Consider the following 22736-nt stretch of genomic DNA (forward strand, 5'->3'; position numbering starts at 1 on the left):
ATCTTGCAAAATAACTGTTTCTAAAAAATATCATCAGCTCTGCTAAAATTGCCTTTCCTTTTATACAGTTTTCTCAGCCAGCTATGCAAATCACTCCTAAGAGTTAAGCATTATATTGCTGTACATTACCAGCATAGAGTTATTAGAAACTCTCTTAGTTTTTTGGAGGTGATTTTACTCCCTGTGGTCACAGTAATGTTGCAGAAGCTGGCAGATGTTGAAGCAACACCAGGGAAGTGCAGAGCACTGTAGGATCCTGTAAGGACTCCAGATCCGGCCTCTTGCCTGTGGTCAGTGAGACTTAAATGATGTCATTTCGGAAGTGCTGTTGGGTTTAGGCTGGGTCAGTATAACTTGCATAGAGCAAACCTAAGCAAGACACAAAGATCTGAGTTCAACTAGAACATATTTTATTGTAGACATTATCAAGATAATCTTCTTTGAAGTATTTAAAGTACCCAAAAAAGTAAACCAAGAGAGTAGCCAGTGATAAATTGACCCTACAGTGAAGCTGACATTGCATCTCAGCATTGAGCTGCTGTTACTAAGCCTGTGAATGTTTGATTACTTTGAAGACAGCTTTCCCACTGGGGTGGCTCTCCCAGCACACATCTTTCTGCATTCCAGCTCTTGCTTTTGTCAAATCAAGGAGTTTTGTCAGGCTGTACCTTATAACTACATTGATTATGAGCTTGACATTTGGATCTCTCTTTTTTCCCAGACTTGTTTATCAGCAGAGCTATTTTCAGGGCAATCTGCATTTGCAAACAGGATGGAAGTAAGGAATGGGAACAAGCTGTAATGCTGTTCATTAAGTGCCCACAGAAGTACATCTGACACGGGTGTTACTATTGGTGCTTCTCCTCCAGTTTGGTAAGGGCTGAAAAAAGAGTCGGAATATTCTGAGTGGTCGTGAAGGTGTTTTCTAGTCCCCTCTGCTGGCTGACCCCAAATTACACCCCTAAGGCCATCCCAGGCCTGCTGTTGCACAGCCATTTTCAGGGCAGCCAGCCTACTTGAGAGCCTCTGTGAACCTTAGGAAGTCTTGAGTTGCAGAAAGGACTGTTACTTCTTCATGTTGGCTTTGTAAAGTCAAGACTATGGTTTTGCCTCCATCAGGTACGGCCTGGTCAGACCCAGAAAAGGCCTCACTGGCTGAGATCAGAGCCCAGCTGAAACGCATGGCTCCATTTTCCTCGCCGTCTCACTCGCCGGTGGAGGGGTTTGCTACCCTACCTCCTCCAGGGGGTGGGGACAGACCTGGAGGTAGGTTCCTGTGCTGCCTTAAAGCTGCACAGCGCAGGTCCGAGGAGTAGTCCTGGCAGTCTCCTTCTCAGGGTGTCCATTCCGGGTGCTATTTGTGCGTGGGGGCTCGTTGGTGACACGATACCCACCCAGGGGAGGGAGGAGGACAGTGGCCGCTTGTTACCAGCTGGCACACGGGCACAGCCAGCTCAGTAGGCCGTCGGGAAGCGGCTGGAGCTCAGGAACACTGTACCGCCTCCGAGACCAGAGGCGGCAGGCAGCTCCCTTCTCCCTGCCCACCCCAGCGCCCTAAGGCGGGGCGGGCGGTGAGTGACCCTCCCCGGAGAAGGGGCGGGTGAAGGTGTGGTGAGGAGCCGCAGGGCTCCGTGGGGGAAGGCCAGGCGGGGTCGCCACCGTGCTGAGGAGAGTAGCGCGAACTAGCGAAGGGAGCGAGTTACCCGGCGGCAGGGGGGTGAGGAGTGCTGGGGAGCGCGGGGCCAGCTGAGAGAGCGGGTACTCGGTGGGGCCGCTGGGCTGAGGCAGAGCTGCTCTGTCCGCCCTCGGCTTCCTTCCCGCCGCTGGCCCCTGCTCCAGCCCGCTTCCCCCCACGCGCTGCGTGTTCCCGCGTCCGTTGCAGGCCCCTGTCCGCCGGTGCTCGTCGGCTGGGCGCGAGGCGGAGCTGAGGAGAGTTGGCGCGTGCCGGCAACGTGCCGGGGCTTGAGGCGGCGACGGAAAGATGGAGCCCGACAGCGCGGTGAGGAGCCGGGAGCGGCTGCAAGGCCGGTTCCAGGGGGGCTGGGGAGTTTTCCGGAGAGAAGGCAGAGCGGGGCGGCGGGTGGGAGCGCAGCTGTCCCGCTAATGCGGGCCTCGCTGAAGGCGGCGGCGGTTGCGGGCTTGGCCCCAGCACGCGCGAGTCCGCCATTTGCTCTGTGGTGCGGCGGGCTGGGGGCAGCCTCAGTTGGGGTAAACCGCTCGCCTCGAGTGCGCAGCGGGACCCGGTACCTGAGAAAGATGGGTGTCTGGTTCATGACGTTACGGGATATGGGCTGTGAAAAAAGGGGCTGTTTAGGGAGTAAGGTGGGATTAATCTTCAGGTGTTTGTGGTGCTTGACTGCCTGATTGTGGATGTGTTCAATATAAAGATAAAAATGTATCAATTCGGTTAAAGAGCAGTTGCCACACGCTAGAAATAACCCGGAAAAATGGCTGCCCCATCCCTGGCAGTACTCAAGGCCGGGCTGGACGGGGCTTGGAGCAACCTGGTCTAGTGGAAGGTGTCCCTGCCCTTGGCAGGGGGGTTGGAACTGGATGAGCTTTAAGGTCCCTTCCAACACAAACCATTCTGTGAAAAACACAGATGTATATACATATTCATACTGTTTAGGGGAAAAAAATCTAAAAACTGAGTTTAAAAACCTATAGAAACACAAAGTTATTTGGTGATGTGCACACATCTTTTATTTTTTTTTTTTTACTTCTGCATTGGCATTAAAGAGGAAATTATTTTTGAGACGGCTATCGGAATACAGATTTTAACATTTTAAATTGGGTTTTACTGTATTGGGAGTTCACAAGTGATGTGTTTTATTCCTCATTTCTTCCCTTTGGGGTTTGGGTTTGTTTGCCTTTTGTTAATGAGACTTAAAACTCTTGGTTTGTATAGAGAAAACTAAATTTGAGAGCCTTGAGGTAAAGAATGTCTTTTGGCTGTGGTATCATCTGTTAATTGTTACTTTATAGTTAAATTTTAGTGCTGTACACAATTGCCAGATGATTATACAAGTAGAATATTGTATTTGGTGTGAGAGATGAAGAAAGTAACTGTATTTATCACCCTTCAAAAGTTGTTCTTTACAGAAAATGTTCCTCCTTCTAAAACCTTTGGAACTGTAGCGATTATGATTGTTCCTTGCCTGCAAGTGATGGGTTTGGTCGGTTTGGTTTTGTGTTTTCAGGTTAGGCACTACTGTTATGGTAGTGTTCCCAGTAGGAGCAATGCAGTAGCTGCTTGCCTTTTATTCTGGGCTTCTTCCTTAGTGGTACTGTCAGGACACTATAGCTTAGGATTTGTTTTAGTAAAGTTTAGTTTAGTTGGGGGCAAACAAAAAACACCATGGCAAAAATGTTCTTGAAGCCTCTACTGCAGTTCTTACTGGCAAAGTATAGTGGTGGCACTATATGGCTGCTTTACAGTTATGGTTAGGATTGACTATGCAGTTTCCAGTGGGTTTCCAGTGGAATGGGAGTCTGTATTTTTTCCCAGTTCATATGTGGAAGTTAAAACATCAGTCAGGCTTCACTAAATAATGGTTTCCATGAGGTTCCCACTGTACTGTGTTCCTTTCCTTTACTGGGGCAAGGGCAACCTGGTAGTTCTTCCACAGAGAGAATTTCTGTTCAGATCACTGTGTACTGCGTTTGTAGACCAAGAGGCTGTTGAATTAAAAGACTCGTCTTCAAGAACTGTTCTCATCAGTTGTAAGGAGCTTGTTGATTTTATATGGTGGAATTTTGGTGCTTGGCACTTGGAAAATCAAGTAGAAGCAGTTGCAGAGGATCAGAGTTTTGTAGATTGTGTGTGTGTGAGGGAGAGTGCAAGTTGAGTTGAAAAGGTCTTTTCTATATAGGCTTAAGCTAAGGGGTTTCTAACAGGCATAAATTAATCTCTGAAAAAGACTTCATAACTTTATGAAGTTATAGACTTCATAACTTCATAACATCATTCATACAGCAGGATGCTATGCAAGCAGAAAAACTAAGATTGGGGACTAGGCACTAAAAGTCTCATTCAGAAAAGTTTTAAAATGAAAGTCAAACTGAAGACAATAGTGTATCACGAACTTATTGAATTGCTTAAAACTAAGCTTATGTTTAAATGCTTGCTGATTTGCATTCTTAATAAAAATACGTGGTTCATGTTCAGCTATTCAGCATTTGCTGTGCCTCCCAAAAAAAAGTGTGTTTTCTGTTGAGAAATTTATGTGTAAGATAACTGAAAATATTTGAAAATGTTTTCCTTCCATCAGCAGACACCAAATCAGATGCAGACAGAATCTTTATATTCATGTCCCAGCACTGCGTCACCGGTGCCAGTAAATAGTCTGACCAGTACTCCAAGATTTGGAACAGTTACTCCAAATCGTGTCTTTGTAGGAGGAATTGATTTTAAGGTATTTCTTCCTATTTTTCTACTAAATGATAATTTATAACTGTATAAAAATCAACAGGAAAAAAATGTGGGATACAGTCATGTGTGTTTGTTCAGGTGGTAAGGTGCCCTTCACTGCAATGTTCAAATGGACAGTAGAGAATAAAACATTAAACCTTGATTTATGTAACTGTACTACAAAGTTGTCCATTTGTACACCTAAAAGCTTTTGACTTACTGGTTCTTCAGAATTTTCTCTTTTTGAAAGAAGATGGCTTTTGTCATCAGCAGAGTTTATGGTAGAAAAGTATGTAGAAGCATTTTTATTGTGTAACACTTGATATAATTTAATAAACTGTGACCACAGTGTTAAAGACTGCAAACAGAACAAATGTCAGTAGCTTCCGTTCCTCTAGCACTTTCCTTCCAGTTCATACAAAGAAGGGGCTACAGTGCATGTATTCCTCAGTTACCATAGTAATTTTCTTCAGAGCAAGTGTTTGTTTTAAAACAAATATTAAATCTCTGGGCAATTTACAGTAGTGATCTGCATTCTTAGAATGCTCGTGCCTTCCCATATGCCATAAAAACCTCAAAGAGCAGTGAATATTGAGCCATTCTGATGTTGTTCAGTTGCTTTCAATGGTCGTGACAAGATATGTACCAGATCTTCATATCAGCTACTCTTTTTTTCTTTCTTACCACTTCAGATTAGGAGTTGTCATTGACTTTTGCAAAACATCCTTGGTCTGCTTAGCTGTTTCTTTATTCCCACCAAGAGTATATTCTTTGTCTTAATCCTCCTAGGCTGAGGACCTTCTGAGCGGTGACTCAGATGAAGAGGAGGAAGAATGACAATTTTGCATAATAAACACAAGAAATTTAAGGTTCTTCTGGCTCACTTGGCTGAGATAATTTAAATAGAGGCGTTCATAATTAAGGCGATGTTGTACAAGGTCTTCAGTATATTTGGGCTTTGGCAAAGAGGCACAGTAGCTTCTTAACATTAATAGTAAGCAAATTACTAGAGCTGTAAAAAGACTTGTCTCACTTTCTTGATGGCAATTTCAAAGCTTTAAACACTCTGCATAATATGTCAGTATTTTTGTTAATTGTCATATTGTTCATTTTGAAGCGTCTCTTGACTTCATGGTTCGCTTGCTATACATCGAGATCTATTATGAGTCTTAATTTCAACAACAGGAATTAAGTGTGTTTGTATCTGTAAACATAAAGATGTATTTCACTGGGAGGAGAAACAGAAGGCATGAAACCACTACTGACATTTTAGCAACTCTTCAAATTTCTATGACTTAGTATCTAGTAGAGTCTTAAATTTCTGTTCAAATTGTAGGATATCTATGTCATTCTTGGATTGTTTTCTGATGGGAATCTTACGGCAAAAAGCATTGGGGTTTGGGGTATTTTTACCCCAAAGGTCTTAAGTCAGCTGGGGGGAGGGGTGGTAAAAAAAGCTATTTATTTATTTTTGTGAAAAAGGGAGGCACTTAATACAAGATTATTTGTTTTCCAGCAAGCTCTTTTATTTTTTTACCAGTTGGTCTGTCACCTTAGCAATAACTGCTCTTTACAAGAGGAAGCATCTGGCCTTTTTAAATCTAGAGAAATAAGTAAGACAGGTTACAGTTGAGTACATTTTCATCTTGGCCTGAAGAATTCTTTTTTTTCAGTGGTGTATACCCTGCCTTTCTTAAGAATCTGACAAGTACCTTTGTCCTCTAGTGAGCAGGAAAAGCAAAGTCCTGAATATGTTTCTGTCAAGCTTCTGGATACTGTGTTTGTCCAGATACTTGCAGATTTTCACTGTGAATCTTAGAACAGTGTTTCCTTCTTATTCCCCTTTAATACACTGCTCTGCAGATAAACCTTTGGCTTTCCAAGTTTACAGGCATGCGTAGCCGTCCCTCATGTCCTTGAGGTGTTGAATGACACTTTCAGCATTGATCAGTCTTAAAGGCTCTTTGGTTGTTTCTTGGCCTATTTTAGCCTTCAACTCTTTTGTCATAGGCTTTTTTGCTCAGCTTGTGAAGCAGCTATGCTACATGTAACCTGAAGCTTAAAAGCAATCTCCCAGAAATGAGAAATTTATTCTACAAGCCTTTCGTTTCTAAGCAGATAATGTTTTGGTGCTCATTGGAGATGTCCTGTGTTCGGCAGTAGCAGTGCTGCACCAGCTACTAAGACTGAGAAGAATGACTGCTACTGCTGAACCCAGGACAGGAGAAAATTTTAAGGAAAGGAGAATCTTCACTATGAGTCTTTTGAACATTGTACCTGCTTTGCAATGTGCTTTGTACATTTGTACAGCATATGCTGCACAATTGGTCTATAGAAACTTACCAGTTGTTTGCCTGAACCTGTTTTCTTGTGTACACAAGCTTTCACACTTCCATTTAGGTGCAAAGTGTGATCATCTATTCAAGAGAATGGTTCTGGACTCCAGAATTCTTTTGACCTGTTCATGGTGGATAGTTTCTCAAACAGCTTGCAAGGAGAAGACACAAGTACTGAGCCTTAATAAAATCTTGAAGCTTTTCACACCTGCTCAGTGCATTTCTGTCTGATGTTTCTCCTCACACTTTCAGAGCAACTGGGTATTTTCTAGTGTTTCAGTGCCTGAACACTCGGATTAATTGGGGAGATAAAGTAATGTTCTACCAACATTGGCTCTCTGGTGGACCTGGGGGTTGTAGCGAGCAAGCTGCATTATTCGGTTTTGTAAAATGTATCTGGAGGGTAGAATTCTTCAAAAAGAGCATTAACTTCGTATTCTTTCCAGTTATGAAAGTTGTTCAAATTAGGTTTTGTTTCTATTAAGTTCTTCTTGTTTCTTAAACTTGGATGAAGCAGCTAAGCCTTTGATGTGCAGGAGGGGATATATAAAATTGTATACACACAGTTAATAAAAGTCATTCACTTAAAGGTAGAAAAGTACTTCTGATATAATTCTTCAGCGAAAAGTATAAGTGAATATGGTAATTGGTTGAGGCATATAGGTATCTATGCATGTAAGTGTACTTCTTCAAGCATTAGGTATAGTATTAACTAAGGACTGTGTAGAACGAAACTTAACATCTGAAATATGATGTTTAGGCACTGTATTTGATATATGCTTACACAGTAGAAGAAAACTGATTCATAGAAGGTAGGTGAGTGTTCACATAGCTTTTACATTAGGAACTTTTCTTGCTTCATGCGTACTCAGAAGCAGTTTCCTCCATGTGGATTTAGAACATTCTCCATTAAAAGGACCTTTGTTTTCTTAATTTATAATGGCGAGTTTCTATGGTGTGCCTATACGTATCTATGGAGTCTTATATTAAATGTACTTTTGAAAGAGGGATTTATATTAGATGAATTTGACCATTAAGTTGCTGTTACTTAGTGGGGATATTTTTCATATGTGACCTATGCATATCCTTTCTGGAAGCCTGCATACTCTGCTTCTCTGAAATTTGAAAACATCACAGTAATGTTTCATATTGTAAACAGCACTCTAGTCTATAATTTACAGAAACTAAAATTCACATCTAGTAAAGCTGCTTCAATGGTCTTACCTTTAAAACTTATTACATAAATCCACTAAAAGATAAGTTCTAATATTTTAGTGACTTTCTAGCATTGTTGGTGTATATAAAAATGCAGTAATTAAATAGGAGCTGTGAAGGCTCATACATGGTAATTTTTTTTTTCCTATCCAGAGTTATCATTAGTTTGTAGCAAACTTTATGCAAAGTATATCCATTAAAAGTCTTATAGAAAGTACTCATTCAGTAAAACAATATGCAAACCAACTTTTCTTCTTTTTTTTTTTCCCTTCTTGATTTACTGTACTAGACTAATGAAAGTGATCTGAGGAAGTTTTTTGCTCAGTATGGCAGTGTGAAAGAAGTGAAGATAGTAAACGACAGAGCTGGAGTATCAAAGGGGTTGGTATTGTGGAATAAGTATGTTGTGGGAATTGAAAATATAACAGAAAGCTGACTGACTATAGTAGATTTGATTATGAGTTTCATTGCTCAGAATATTATTTGTTTTGTCATTGATGTTCCCAGTTAATCCATGTATGCAAAAATGTGTTCTTGCCCTTTAACATCTATATATAAATGTCTTTGTAGTTTGCATAACTGTAAAACTCTATACGTACATTATTATAAGATGCTCTGTGCAACTAGGACAAAATCAGTAGTCCTTTCAGGGTTTTCTTTTGACAGTATTTTAAATAGATAACCCTAAAATAGTAGTTTAGTTATTCAACATATGTATTTCTACTACTGAAAGCCAGTGTGGAAAGGAGCCTAAGAATGGAGGAAGAGGTGAGGTACATCTGATTGTGCTGGAGTGCATGGCACTAATGTGAGATTTTTGTGTGAAGATTTATGGAACAAGAACATAGGGAAGAAGTTTGATAATGAATTGTGATTGCAGGAAAGGGGACTAAGACTAGAAGTCAACAATAAAAGAAATGCCAAAGAGCAGATCTGAAGAAAGATTAAGACTGCATAGTAAGGTTATTGCTAGAACCCAAGTAATGCAGTGGTCAAGGAAGTAAGATGAGGAACTGTACTGCCACCGAACGGTGGAAAGAGGGCTGAAGCAGAAAGGAGTATCCATGAAAATTTGTACCAGTACAGTTCACTTTGGTCAGAAGCTGTCTTCTGAGCAGTAAGCCTTTGGTGTCTAAATCTCATTATTTAATACTGCCATAATATATATCAGCAAATTGCATGCTGAGCTGCGGTCTTAGCATAGCGTGCTATACCTACATTGCGTGTTGGACTTGGTTCTGCTGTCAGATCTGTTACCAAGCCTCTTACCCTTTTACTAAATTCCAAGCGATACCTGAGACTTGCTATATATGTGTCCATATAATACAATAACCAAGAATATTCCAATTATTATGCAGTTGTGATTGCCAATATATGTCTCACAGAAAATATGTTGGAAAATAATTAATTTCAACAGTGTTGGTATTTCTGTTGAAATCCAAGCAATCCACTGCTTCTCACTGACAAGTGATTTAAGAAACTTAGAGGGTTTTGTGACTGATTGTGTCTATTAGTTTATTATCCAGACAGCACATAGAATGAAAAGTCTGTGTAGATAAGGTCCCAAGCTAGGAAAATCATCTTTGTGTTCTTTGAACTTCGAAATGTTTACAAATCTGTTTAGAGAAGGCAATGCAGGAAAAGCTCACAGATTTAAAAGTCAAGCTGTTCAAAGTCTTATTGGACTCTCTACTCAAATAAGCATTTTTGAAAGTATGTGTTGTGGTACAGACCTGAATTATAAGATGAGATATTTTGCACAAAGCATGTTCAATGGCATAGGTTTGTGGGAATGAATTGAGGGGATTTGATACAGCAGGAGTTTGTGTGGAAAGCCTTTTTGATTTGTTGCAGTAGTTACAAAGTATGAGAATACCACAGAACTCTTGCTTAATGCTAGTCATGTCAAGAATGACAAGAATAAATCATGGATAAACACTGTCTCTGCATTGCTGCTTGTTCTGAGAACTCAGTGGGTAGTGCTTGTGCAAGTATAAAGCATTCACAGTTATCATTGAAGTAGGTGGGAGCTTTGCTGTGAAGTACAGTATAGAAAAAAATAATATCCCAAATGTCTCATCTTGGGCATCCAGAGTGAGTGAGAGCTTCAGATCAAAGTCTTTGTTTAGTAGAAATGAAGGAACTAAAGATACCCACTGAGTAACAAGAGCAATGCAGAGAGAGGTTTGTGTAGCTTTTCACAGGGGCTGCTGATTCACTTGCACTATGTATCAAGTAATGATGTGCAATGTATGTAAAAAAAAAACCTAACTTCAGAGGGTTAGCTTTTGTAATTCTTATTTAGGTATGGCTTCATTACTTTTGAAACTCAAGAAGATGCACAGAAGATTTTACAAGAGGTAAGTGATAGTGCCCGTTATGTTTATCTCAAGTTAAATACTTAATTTAATATTCGACACTAAGAAGCTCTTACTGTCTGGTCCTCTTTCGTTTGCCAGCTTGCATTTGAAGGTCTCTTCAGTCTGGTCTGTGTAGTTAAGAAAATGGCTTAGAGAGACCTAATACAAGATTTAGACTGAGGTCTTCTGGAACTAGGGACGAGAGTTGCCAGTTCATAGTACAGCTCTTGACTTTGACATACAGTCTTTACTTCCCTACTCTGTATGTGGTCCATTGTACATATAGAGCCATAAAGACTCCATCCTTCGCAATTGCTTTCATTTGTTTTACTAGAAAATCAATTGCTGTCAAAGCTTTGTTGGGCATTGGGAAGATAACTGCTGTCTTTTATACAGGCACGTTTGATTGTCAGAGCTGATGTAACTCTCTAGTTGTAAAATGAAAAGATTCTGCTGAGAATCATAGGTGCCAGTTGTTAGTCAGGAGGCTCCATGAGGAGTAAGTAGTACTTGAAATTACTAATAAGTAATTTTGTGTATGTGAACTCTTTAAGTTAGGATAGAAAAGGAATTAGTATAGCTTTGGGCATTTTTGAGATGCAGTCTAAATAAAAAGCAGGGGAGGGTGAAACCTAATGAGTGACTTGCATACGTCTGATTTTTGTTTCTTGCATGTCTAGGTATGTGTAGAAAACAATGTCTTCTTTCTTTAATTCTAGGCTAAAAAACTTAATTATAGGGATAAGAAATTGAATATTGGTCCGGCAATCAGAAAACAACAAATACGGAATCCTCGTATGTATTTTTACTTGCATTTTAGACTGAACACTTATGTAAGAGGAATACTGATAAATTTTCTTTGTCAGATTACTACTTTATCTTGAGCAAGTAAGCTGTTAAGATGTTCTTTTGGGGAAGACAGAAGAAGGCTTTCTTCCAGAGAAGATGCCCTCTCCTGCCAGAAGCAGTTTTATTTCTGTAATAAACAACTGAAAATGTAGGATATGAATCACTAACTTTTAAGGGAAGCTCCATCAGGTTTTGGCATACCAGGGCATGTTGTTTTGTTACTCCACACTAAAGGCTGTGTGTCAGAGCTGTAAAATACATTACTTTTATAAGTGCAGCAGGGAATGAGATGTACTTTTGTAACTTCGCTATGGTAAAAAAAACCTCACCCCACACTTCCGCTCATCTGCATGGGGATCTATCCCTTTATTTGAATAATGATGGCTGTCAGTACCTATTAGAGGGCAGTGTAGATGAAATTCTGCTTTGGGATCAGCCCATGCTGGCTTACAGCTCCATCGTAATGGCAGCATTGCTGAGAAGTATCCCTGTTGCTGACATCTAGTTACCAGTTTTTACTTTTGCCAGGCCATGTGCCATCACAGAAACAGACACAGCCACACAGTCTGTGTGCTGAGAGAGGAGGCAGTACCTCGTAGTGAAATAATTCAGTTATTTTTAGTGCTTGGATCCTGTATCAGCTAAATATGAGTATGATTTTGTGTTTGAGAGGGAATTGAGATGGCACTAGGCACACTGCACCATGTTCTTTCTTTTGAGTGCTTTGCTCCTCTAGAGATAAAAAGTGACCACCTTTTTTTATGGCCTACAAACCTAAAAAAATTTTCCGGTAAGTAAACTTTAAAATACTAATTTCAGGTTCTACTGTAATACCAGAAGCTGCTACAATGTACTTAACTACATCAAGTGGATATCCCTACATATACCATAATGGAGTGGCTTATTTTCATACGTCTGAAGTTGCTTCTGTTCAGCAACCATGGCCAGTAAGTCAATTATTTTTGCATATATGCTTTTCTGTGGACCAGGATGAGTGCAGTGTTTTCAAGCCCGTCTTGCTTCCAGTTTCTTAGGCTATGCTCATGTTTGATGTTTAAATGGCTTCCTTGTATTAGCCTGTTTATTTCATGGTTTTAAGTATTACTTAAGTTTATTGGTCTTCTGCAGGGGACTTTTGCCTTGATATGACCTATAGGACAGGGTAGTTCAGAATCAGTGTGGGCCCTTGGCTGCAGGAGAAGTTTTGTTTTACTAAGGAGTTTCTGGTGCTTTTGACCACTGATTAACTCCATTTGTTATTCCTCCATGAATGAGGTGTTCTTGGGTGCACAGTCTAACACTGAGGATGAAAAGAGAATGTAGTACTAGATCAAGAAAGCAAAAATGAAATTGGGTTATTTTATAGTCATTCACATACTCTTTTTCAAGAATAATACTTTGTTTAGAAGGAAGATAATTTGATAGATTGTTTGCCTCTAGTAGCTTTGGGACCTTAGACAGCATTCACAGACATATGTGAGTGGAAAATCCCTTCGTGTTGGGGAAAAACTCAGTGGAATAATTAGTAATGAATAAAAACAAATCTCCCAAAATTTCTGTCTCATATCCACTGTGTTTCAAACAAATAGCACTGAATCTTTCCAATTACAAATTGCACACACTAGGCTTTACTAGTCAGAACTACAGGTTCACAGGACTGTGTTCTCCTCTATCATGGCCATACATTTCTGCCCCCCTTTCCTTCACTGATTTCTTTTTGAACCTAAACTAGGCCCACACAAAACCCAGGCAGATTTCTAGCTCCTTAAACTGGCTGACTGTCAAATCAGATGAATGCTGAGCCTGGTGTGAAGTAGGGAATGGAAAAGGGAAGATTGTGTTGGGGCTGTGGAGAGGGTAGGAAAACATCAGTGACAGCTTAGATTGCTTGAAGTGTTTACAAAAAGTGTATCCATAGTCAGGGTAGTGGGTGGCCTCAGCATTTCTAGATGGTGATGGCCTAATGCTTTCTGGAAAGAAGTAAGTAAATACACCAAAGATTGTTGTTTCATCTCTAATGTAGTCCCTTAGAAACAGTGGTTTTGAAGAATCTAAGTGTAAGCTAAATCCATTTTCAAAAGAAAGAGGAGATGGCTCAGCATTACAGTACTCCAGAACTGTTCTTAGTAGGAGTGGTGATTCATGAAATTGCTTCATTAAGTCTTTAACCTCTTTCTTTTCAAGTCACGCTCTGTTTCCAGTTCACCTGTGATGGTGGCTCAACCAGTTTATCAGTCTCCTACATACCAGTATCAGGTACCTATATGAAAATTGTCTTCTAACCATCAGTATTCCTTCCAGTCATGCAGTTTTATTTGCAGCACTGTCTCAGCTCTGTTTATTCTTAGGAAATAAAAAGATTGTTCAAAATAGTCATATAAAAGAGATTTTAATTTCACTTAAGATCTTTTAACTATAATACAATTTATTCTGCCTATATAACTGTGAGGAAATGTAATAATTAAAATTTTGCTTGGTGTTGCTAGACACCTGGGTTAGTATCATCCTTAATTTGTATAATCTAAGCCAAACTCCTGCTCAAAGCAGGGCTTGTTAGATCAAGTTTCTTGGGAACTTGTCCAGTTGAATTTTAATATTTGCAGCGGTGGAGTTTGCACAACTTTCTAGACAGCTGATACCTGATACTTCTCACAGTAAAAGTATTTTCTTTTTAACTAGTTAAAATATTCAGTGTTCCAACGTGTGTCTGTTGACTCGTGCTCTGAACACCACTTACAAGAATCAGGCTCAGTCATATTTAAGCTGTCATCCCTTAGCAGCACCCCTCCCACCTTTATCCTTCTCAAGGCTGAACAAACCCAATCCTCTCAGCATCCAGGTACATCTGTTCTCTAGTCCCTCAATCATCTTGGTGGCCCACTACTGGATTTATGCAGTATGTCTGTATTTTTAATGTGTATTGGCAAGTTAAGTGCATCCTGTATCTTGTTTTTCTAACTAGCCATGCTTCTTAAGATGCTTCAGTATTTTAGAAGTTAATGAAATGCTAGAGTCAGAGCCTGAGTGGATGTAGGTGAAATCAAGTTTGTGATTACTTGAAAATCATATTTTGTTTAAGTATTGATTATAGATTAAAGGTGGTTTTGACTCTAGTATGTTGGGAATTATAGGTGTATGCATATGTTCTTAATCATGTAAGTAATACTGGTTTTGTTTGAGTTTAGGCACCAGCCCCCTGTGTTCCAAGTCAGTGGCAGTGGTCTGTTCCTCAGGTAAATAGAGTTGCAGTATTTTAGCATTAATTTGCATCTAGTTTAAAAGTCTGGGGCACTTACAGTGAATCTTACCACTATACACAACACTTAAATGTTACCAAAACGTGAAATAACATTTTATTAATATAGCATTTATTGAAACATCAGATACAAGCCTGATGTAAACGAAGCATCTTCCCCTCCTTTCTCCCTCTAGCAAAAAGTCCGTATGAAATTATCTAGTAAGTTCTCAGAAGCAGGTAAAAAATGCCATATTTTGCCTGATGGGAGAAATGAGTATCAGCTAGCTTAGTAACTGTGACGTTTGATTGGAGTATTGCTAGCAGAAGCATGTAGACACACAAGTAGAGTGAAACTAGACCTAGACCCTTGAAATAGGAGGAAGAACTTGAAATTGCTAACCTGGTAATTTTGGGGGGGACTGTTGGTTTTGTGATCTCTGTAGCAGAGAAGCTTAATATGGAAATCTTGGCACTCAAGGAACTTCAAAAGTTTGAAGCTGAAAGGAGGACTAAGTCGCTTAAGATTGAACTGTTACAAAGCATCCTCATTACTTCAGTAGCAGGCAGCCTTGTCCAGTTATGGCCAGGTCATCTCTATTAATAGATGTCATCTGCTGCTTTGAAATCTGGGTGCTGAATTACAGAAATACTGTGGGGTTTATTTTAAAACAAAATACTTTTTTAATGTAACATTTTTACAAGGTTATACTTGTTATGTTTCTGTGATCTTGAGTCAGTTTTATATATTTTAGGATTTCTCTAACAATACTCTCCAAAATGTAAATAAAATCTGAAAAATGTATAAAAGCTACAGGATGTTTTTGTTTTATCCTACCAACTTCCCCCCTATTTGGTCTCTTTAGGTTATCAAAGTTTAATTTGACACTTTATTTTACTGTTTTCTTTGCTAAATATAAATGAAGATAAAACTTTAAAAGAATCTTTGGTGTTCATAGTGCATAATTCATATTATTTATGAAAGTAATGTGGTTTATTTCAGTCTTCTGTCTCTTCACCTTCGTTCTTGTACGTGCAACCATCTGAAGTCATTTATCAGCCGATAGGGATTACCCAAGAAAGTGGATGTGTACCTCCACCTCTCCTTGTAGAAGCTGCAGCTCCAGAGGTATTTTTATAAAAACTTTACTTACAGTTCAAGCTTTTATCTGCAATTGTAAAACATTCTTTTGATTGAAGCACAGGTAGTTCAGAGCACTTAACATCAACTGTTCCCTGTACTTACCCCCACAGTTAATGCTGCTGCTGTTAAATCATTTCAGTTGTCCTCAAGAATATCTCTTCCAGTTTTCTAGGAGAATGCTTTGATTTGAAATATTATAGAGGAGTCACAAGGGTATGACAGACAGCAGTATAAAAACCAGTCAGTTTGTTTAGTTCCTTTCGAAAATAACAAGTAAAATGGGAGTCAGACTCTTCAGAATGCTGGATTAGTATACCTAAGCCGTAACAGTTTCCTGAAGTTATTCTTTTTCTCTGTGAGCAGCTCAGTTTTAAGTACTCTGAAGATCAGAATAAATGAAGTAGTTGAATGGCTAAATATTTTTCTTTTTTTTTTTTTTTTTCCTTCTATATCGATAGCATTTCTAATTTTTTTTTAAGAGATATTTAATGTACAATAAGGCTGTTTCTTTATAATTGGGTATTAAAAATTAAAGTAAATAATTTGCTACAGAAAAACTTAATATAAAATTTTAAGTGTATTATGATTGGTACTTTTCCTCTTTGATAATTGATTTCTCATGAACAGGGATGTCAAAATAAATTATAAATTAGGACAGTAATCAGGTATTGTTACAAAAGTTGAAGAATATTTTATTGCTACAAGAGAAGTTCCAAAACTGGTATTTCAAACATCTTAAGTGGCAAATCCTGACATATTTTAACTTAATTTCCCTATAAAGGTATTGAATAATACAAGCTTTGGTTATTGGAGGTGTTCTTATTTTTTAAGTGCATGTAACTCGGTGTTTATATAATCATAAATATTACCAGTGCTATTATTTTACTTTTTGTATTTCATAAATTGGATATCAACTTCGAGAAACTTTGCAGTCTGTGAGCACTGAAGAAAATACATCAAATAAGTTAAAGAATATTTGGATGTAACATGCTCTCAGTTCACAGGTACACATTTTGTTGATGTTAAAGGAAGCAGTATGTGGAAATCAAGAAGCTGGTATAAAATTCAAAGAAAAGCCTGTGTATTATTTGTATGTAAATGTCTTGGAAATGTGATAATGCTGGGAACTGCATTTCAATGTGCTAATCTACACATTTAAACACTGCTCCAGTCAGAGCTGAGTGAAATTCATTTATAGTAGTGTGATACATCTGTCAAAGACAGTGATTTTTGACACTGCTCTAGATAAACTGATTTTACCAAACTTCAGTACAGTGGGGAAAATACAGTTTTTTAAATACTGAAGTTCTGCTTTTTAGAAAGTCAGTACTTCAAATATAGTTTGAAGTTCTAAGGAATCTAAATTCATGTGAAAAGCTTGTTAAAATATACAATTATGAAACAACTTTTTCCTGCCTTTTTTTATTTATTTTTCTGTAATACCAGGTGTATTCTGATCACGGAGTTCAAGCACCACATCACCAGCCTATTGCCCAGAATGCCATAGCCATGCCTGCGCCTGTGAGTATCAAACAAAGATAGTTAAAGCAAGCATGGTACTATCACTGTCCCTGTTCTTGAAGGGGAACAGTAAAAGAAGAGAGGAAGGGATGAAAAAGTCTTTTATTAATGAATTAGTAAGGAAAACAGAAATGCTGCAGAGAACCAGATCTTTCTACACTTGAGGTTTTGTAATAGAGTACATGGGTATTGCTTGTTTTAGAACTATTTGGAGAAACTAAAAAAAACCCCAAAAGGCAAATATAGATATTTTAAAACTGGAGGTACAAAGAAAACTGCGTATGAAAAATGTATTTTGAGACAAAACAGTGAACTTTGTTCAGTTCTTTGAAGTGATGGTTACAAATCCTTGTCTCTGGATCTTGGGAAGTTGAATTCATTACTTGCAGCCTTACATAAGCACCTCACATTGTTGAGAGGTGGGATTTTGGACCATGGGGCATGAAAAATTACGCCGGTTGGCCACTCACGGGTGTTTTTTTTGTGTAGTTCTGATTCTTGAATGGCATTCTAAAATGTGATTCTTCCATGTCACTTGATGTAAGTTGTTGGGGGTTTTGGGGTTCCAGTTTAAGATCCTTTTGCACTATCTCAATCAGTAAGGTTGTTGACACAACATATGAAATAATGTCTAAACTACATTTAGCCTAGATTTGCTTGATAGCAAAGGACTAAAGGTGTCAGTAGTTTTCCTTGGTATTACAGCACTTAGTCTTCTGTGAAAGATGCTTATTCAGCTACAAAGGGCAGACTGGATATGACTGAATCAAAGCCATGTTACAGGCTTTTTAGTTTGTTTTTGAGTATTTTTACCGTTTTTTTAAGAGAAGAATTTTTCTCCAGACTGTTGTGTAACAATAGCTACTAAATACTTCCAGTAGAGGGGGCTGTAACACTAAGTGTTGTCTTGGAATAAAATGTACTCTAATAAAAAAAATGCTGAATATGAATCTGAGACATGAACGTCTGAGTGATTCATATTTTTAAGGAATATTTAAAAGGGAGTTGATGTAACACAGTGATCATAATATCCAGTTTATATTCTAACAGTGTATGAAAACACTTTAAAAAGCAATAGTAATTTCAGAATGAAAAATGAGTGCATACTTACTCTATCAGATAGACAAAGAAGCTTTTTCACCTTGAAACTTGACTTTTATTATCTTTCCTAGGGCCAAGGCTATACGAGCAAGATAGCATGAAGTAAGTTACAAGGTAGATCTAGAGCACAACAGCTCTTCCTCTTCTACAGTAATTGTCATAGTACCATGCTTTACCTTATAGCAAAGGCAAAGTAGTTTACCCTGTGATAAATGATAATGTGTTAAGTTACATGCATGATCAAGGCATGTTTGGTTACTGTGGCATAGGAAATGAGCTGCAAATTCATACTCTTTACTTATGTCCTGATATAGTATTTTCTGTGTTTATTCATAGCTTTAGAAGTGATTTCATTTACAGCCAAAGCTGGCATAACCCAGCTATTCATTCAGCTTTCCACACCATCTATTTCCTTGTGCTGGTAGAGGTTTTTATGAGCCGCTATTTTCAGGGAACTGATGTAGTTAAAGATGAAGCTCTACTCCCTCCACCCAAAAAGAGTTAACTTACACTTGGATCAGTTCCTCAGACAGGTTTATCAAGCAACTACATGAACTCTTGTATGTATGCAAAACAGTTGGGATAGGATAGAGGAAGTAAGATTTGTATTAGCAGTGCAGATTTAACCTTGATGAAACTGATCATGAAATTGCTGATCCTGTCTATTCCTTCACTGTATTTCTTGCTTATTCTTACCCATTTTCTTAAAGTTGGTGAACAGACCAGAGTTTCAGTTACAGGTAACATCTCGAGTAGATTGACAGATACAGTTAAACCCTTAAAATTGTCAGAATTCAGCAAGTCTTTCATTAATTACAAGATGATGCCAAATTGGTTTTGACAGGTTTTAGTTTTTAATTAGTTATTTAGCTTCATTTAGTAGTAACTAGTAGTTCTGGAATATAATTCTTCCTTTTCAAATTTCACCTTACCTTTTCACATACCCGCTCAAAGCTTTGAATATATCCTATATATAACAAGTAGGATCAGTTTGCATTGTGTCTATTATTGTAGCTGAGCACTCAACAATGGTTGGGTTAAAAAATAAGGAGCAAATGTTGACAGCAGCCTGCTATGTATTAACAACTGCTTGTGTCATTACCACCTGCTCCCCAGCTTCACAAAAATGCTGACTGGAGTCTTGTTAAAATACCCCAACAGATGTGTCTGCTGCTTGAAAATTGCCAAGTAGTGGCCATGTGAGAGAGAGCAGATGCCTCAAGTAACGACCTTATGTTGAAGGTCATGTGCGAATTGCGTCCACTACATTAGGAGTTGTGTTAGGAATAAACATACACTTTGTTCTAGGAGCTCTAAGTCATGAGAGCAGGATGGGTACAGCCAGTAGCCAGATACTGTTGGCAGTTGTAGACTTCTTAGGGGTTTCAAATGCAACTTAAAACAGAGTGTGCATTACAGTGGTATTCTAATGAGGTCACAAGGTTAAGTGAACAAAATGGATGAAATCTTTACTGAAGAAGAAAATCACAAATTTTCTAAGTTTGTTCTGTTGCTGTTATGGATGCATAAAAAGAGAAGTCAGTTCGCTAATGGCATAGCAGTTAACAAAGGAGGCTTCAGTTCTGGCAATTCCCTAACTTATTTTTCATTCTCTATTGTACCAGTTATGTAACTTTTTGGTGATACGACTTTTAGTACAAAATTTGTAATAGCCTTAAATGAAAAGTAGAAAAACACATTCACCAACTTGCAGCTATAGTTAATTTTTTAGATCCAAATTTGGTATTTCGGATCAGGTTTGAATCAAAAAATACTATTCCCCTCCCCTTGCTCATGTGTTTGCTAATGATCCTGTGTATTTACTTGAAGACGTTTTCTTTTGGTGATCGTGTGTTTTGTTCATGAGTTTGTGGAAGTAATTTCATCTTCACATCTGTACAAATGGCTAAGGTTGACATTTGTTTTTAGAGACTGCCAGGTGACACTTGTTTTTTTAGGAAGCTGAGATGTGGGGTTCATCTTTACTGGGTCTTGTGCAGTGTTTCAGATTGTAAATCATCCTCTAATTTGGAGATTAATGTTTGGATGCTCCTAGAGGGCATCTATGAGATTCGGTTCAGTAGCAAGGTCTGCGTAGTCTACAGTAACAGCAGGAACTTGAGGGAAGATTGAAATTCACGTGCTCTGGTTTCAGGTCTGGGAGAAATACCTGTGAGTTAATTTTTTGTTTTGGTGGTTGAGTTCTGAGGCGCTGGCCTGGTAAATACTTACTGGATAGCGTGTGTGCATATGAGGGAGATCCATGAGCAACACAGGCCTGGGGGAGCTGAACAACATAACTGCAGTCTGCATAAACTAAGCAAAGGCATGAAAGGTGGATATGAAGGTGGGGAGGGTTTGTTGTGTTGTCTCATACATTTGAGTCTTTCTGTTCTCAGTCGTCTTTTCCAGGCGCAGTATATGTGTCAGGGGTAGGCATGGTTCCAGGCTGTCTGAAGTTTTTGCTATTTCTGTGGTCTGTATCCAACAGAATGTTTTGGCTGACATTAACATATAGGATTATACAGTGTCTTTTCCTATAGGAGACTTTTTAGGTCCCTGGAGGGGGTGTTCTCTTTATTTGAGCTTGGACATTTAGCTTTGTTGGGGAGAATCAGTCTTAGATTTTCTAAACTCTTCACTCCTGTCACCACAAAAGACCAGTTTTAGTTGACAAAGTCTAAAAATCTAAAAGTGCTGTACACTAAATTAGAGTGCACAGCTATAGTATTTCTCTGAAGCTTTAAATTTCTTTAAAGGTAGTAAGTATTTTCATGTGTTTTCCTGAAAACCTGATTGAGTTCTCGTAACAATAAGAACCTATCAGTGACAGAAACATATCCTGGTTTTCAGATTTGTTTGCATGTTTGGTTCATTTCACTACTTTGTTCTCTATTCCCCACAATCTTTTTTGATCGCTTTAAAGTTGGGGGTTTTTTGGTGGTTTTTTGTGTGGTTTGGGTTTTGGGTTTTTTTTGGGAGGGGGTTGGAGTTTTGTTTGGTTGGTTGGTTTTGGGTTTATTTTGTTTTGGGTTTTGTTTTGGGTTTTTTGGGGTTTTTTTTTGAAAAGTCCAACAGTTTTTTTGCTTGAGCAATTCCAGTCTGCAGTGTATTGTCAGTAATTATATTGTTTCTAACTGAAAAGGCAGAGGGGTATCTTCCTATGTCAGAATTAAGGGTATTTGTAATGTAGTTCATGTATATGTGCATTCAGCTCTTAATGGTGCATGATGCTAAAACCTTGGCCTTTTGATAGTGAATGTCCTGTAAATTTAGCTGAACTTGGAGCACTCCATTTTTCTCTGTAAAGAGAGTAATAAGGTAAAATTTAGGTTCTCTGTGTGTATAATACACTTAAATATACATGTGTTAGTATATATACACATGCATCTGTATATACATAAATTGTCTTCTTTTTCTAAGAGGAAGTCTTGGTGTAATCATTTTGGGAAAAGCATAGTAATTTTATACTAGTACAATAAGTAGTGTGTTATTGTATGATACTCCATCTGGAACAAAAAAATAAAACCTTACAAAATATTTTCTGTATAGGTAAGTATTTTATTTTTTCCCACTTGCAGTGAAATGAAGAAAGAGAATAAACCCTTTGTTTAAAGTTACCTTAGTTTCAGAAACATGAATCCAAACGTTAAGGTTGGAACTAGATGATCGTAAGGTCCTTTCCAACCCTAACCATTCTATGATTCTATGATATATTTTAACAAGAGGCTTGTCACCAGCTGTAGTAAGGTCCATTGCCTATAAAGCAGATATTTTAAACACCACCAAAACCGAATCTGTTAATTTAACATTAACATTGAAAACTGTAGATTACATGCTTTTTCTTGCATTGTTCCATTCTATGTTCTCTTTACAATCTTTTTTTTCCTTTTTTTTTTTTTGTTTGTTCTAATAGTTTGTTCTCATTCCAGTTTAGTGGGGTGTTTTCTTTTGCTTTCTTTGATCTGTATGTTCTTTCTCTCTTTACTTGACAGACAGTATGGAGCATTCAGTATTAAGCCGTTTGGGCAGCTCTGCTCTACTTGCACTGATTTTCTTATCCAGTCCTTCCTGTGTGGCTGAGATCCATCATCACCATAGCAGCTCGCAGCTGCCTGCTGTGGAACTTGTGGTCAGTTGTTTCATTACAGTTTGTGTCCATTTCTTATCTGATAGCCTTTAAATGGCCCAGTGGTTTGTAGCAGGGGCTTGCTATTGGTTAAGGTGTGATTCACTGTCTGTGTGTGTGTCTGTGTGATTTATCTCTAGATGTAGCTTTGAAAAACTATTAGAAGCTTGCTGAGGTGAAATTGAGCATAGTTCTTTTTTTCTGGGACCAGGCAATAGAGAGGAGAAAATGTGTTTGTTTCCTCAATATTATAGTAGGAGTCAAAACTGAAAGAAGAGTAAGAAAAATAGATTGGGATTGTAAGGTTGATGTAATGAAAGCTAAAGTGAGCAGGGAGGCTGGCACTAGATGGCCCTGGAAGCTAGATACTTAGGAAGGCAACACACAGCATGATGCAGAGCTAGTAGATGATGGAAAGAAACTGAAATCCTGAGA

General features: G+C 38.5%; 1 protein-coding gene across 1 annotated transcript; it reads left to right on the top strand.

The window, feature by feature from the left end:
• Positions 1-4286: 4286 nt before the first annotated feature.
• On the top strand, positions 4287-22736 carry BOLL (boule homolog, RNA binding protein; the record flags this gene model as incomplete). The annotated part of the gene is given in 11 exon segments (XM_080622195.1): positions 4287-4415; positions 8252-8343; positions 10268-10322; positions 11042-11117; positions 11991-12118; positions 13356-13427; positions 14357-14404; positions 15410-15535; positions 16997-17077; positions 17080-17097; positions 22168-22736. Coding segments are annotated over 11 exon segments (849 nt in total). The 3' UTR covers positions 22192-22736.

The sequence above is a fragment of the Psittacula echo genome, assembly GCF_963264785.1.
Source record: "Psittacula echo genome assembly, chromosome: 6".
NCBI lineage: Eukaryota > Metazoa > Chordata > Aves > Psittaciformes > Psittacidae > Psittacula > Psittacula echo.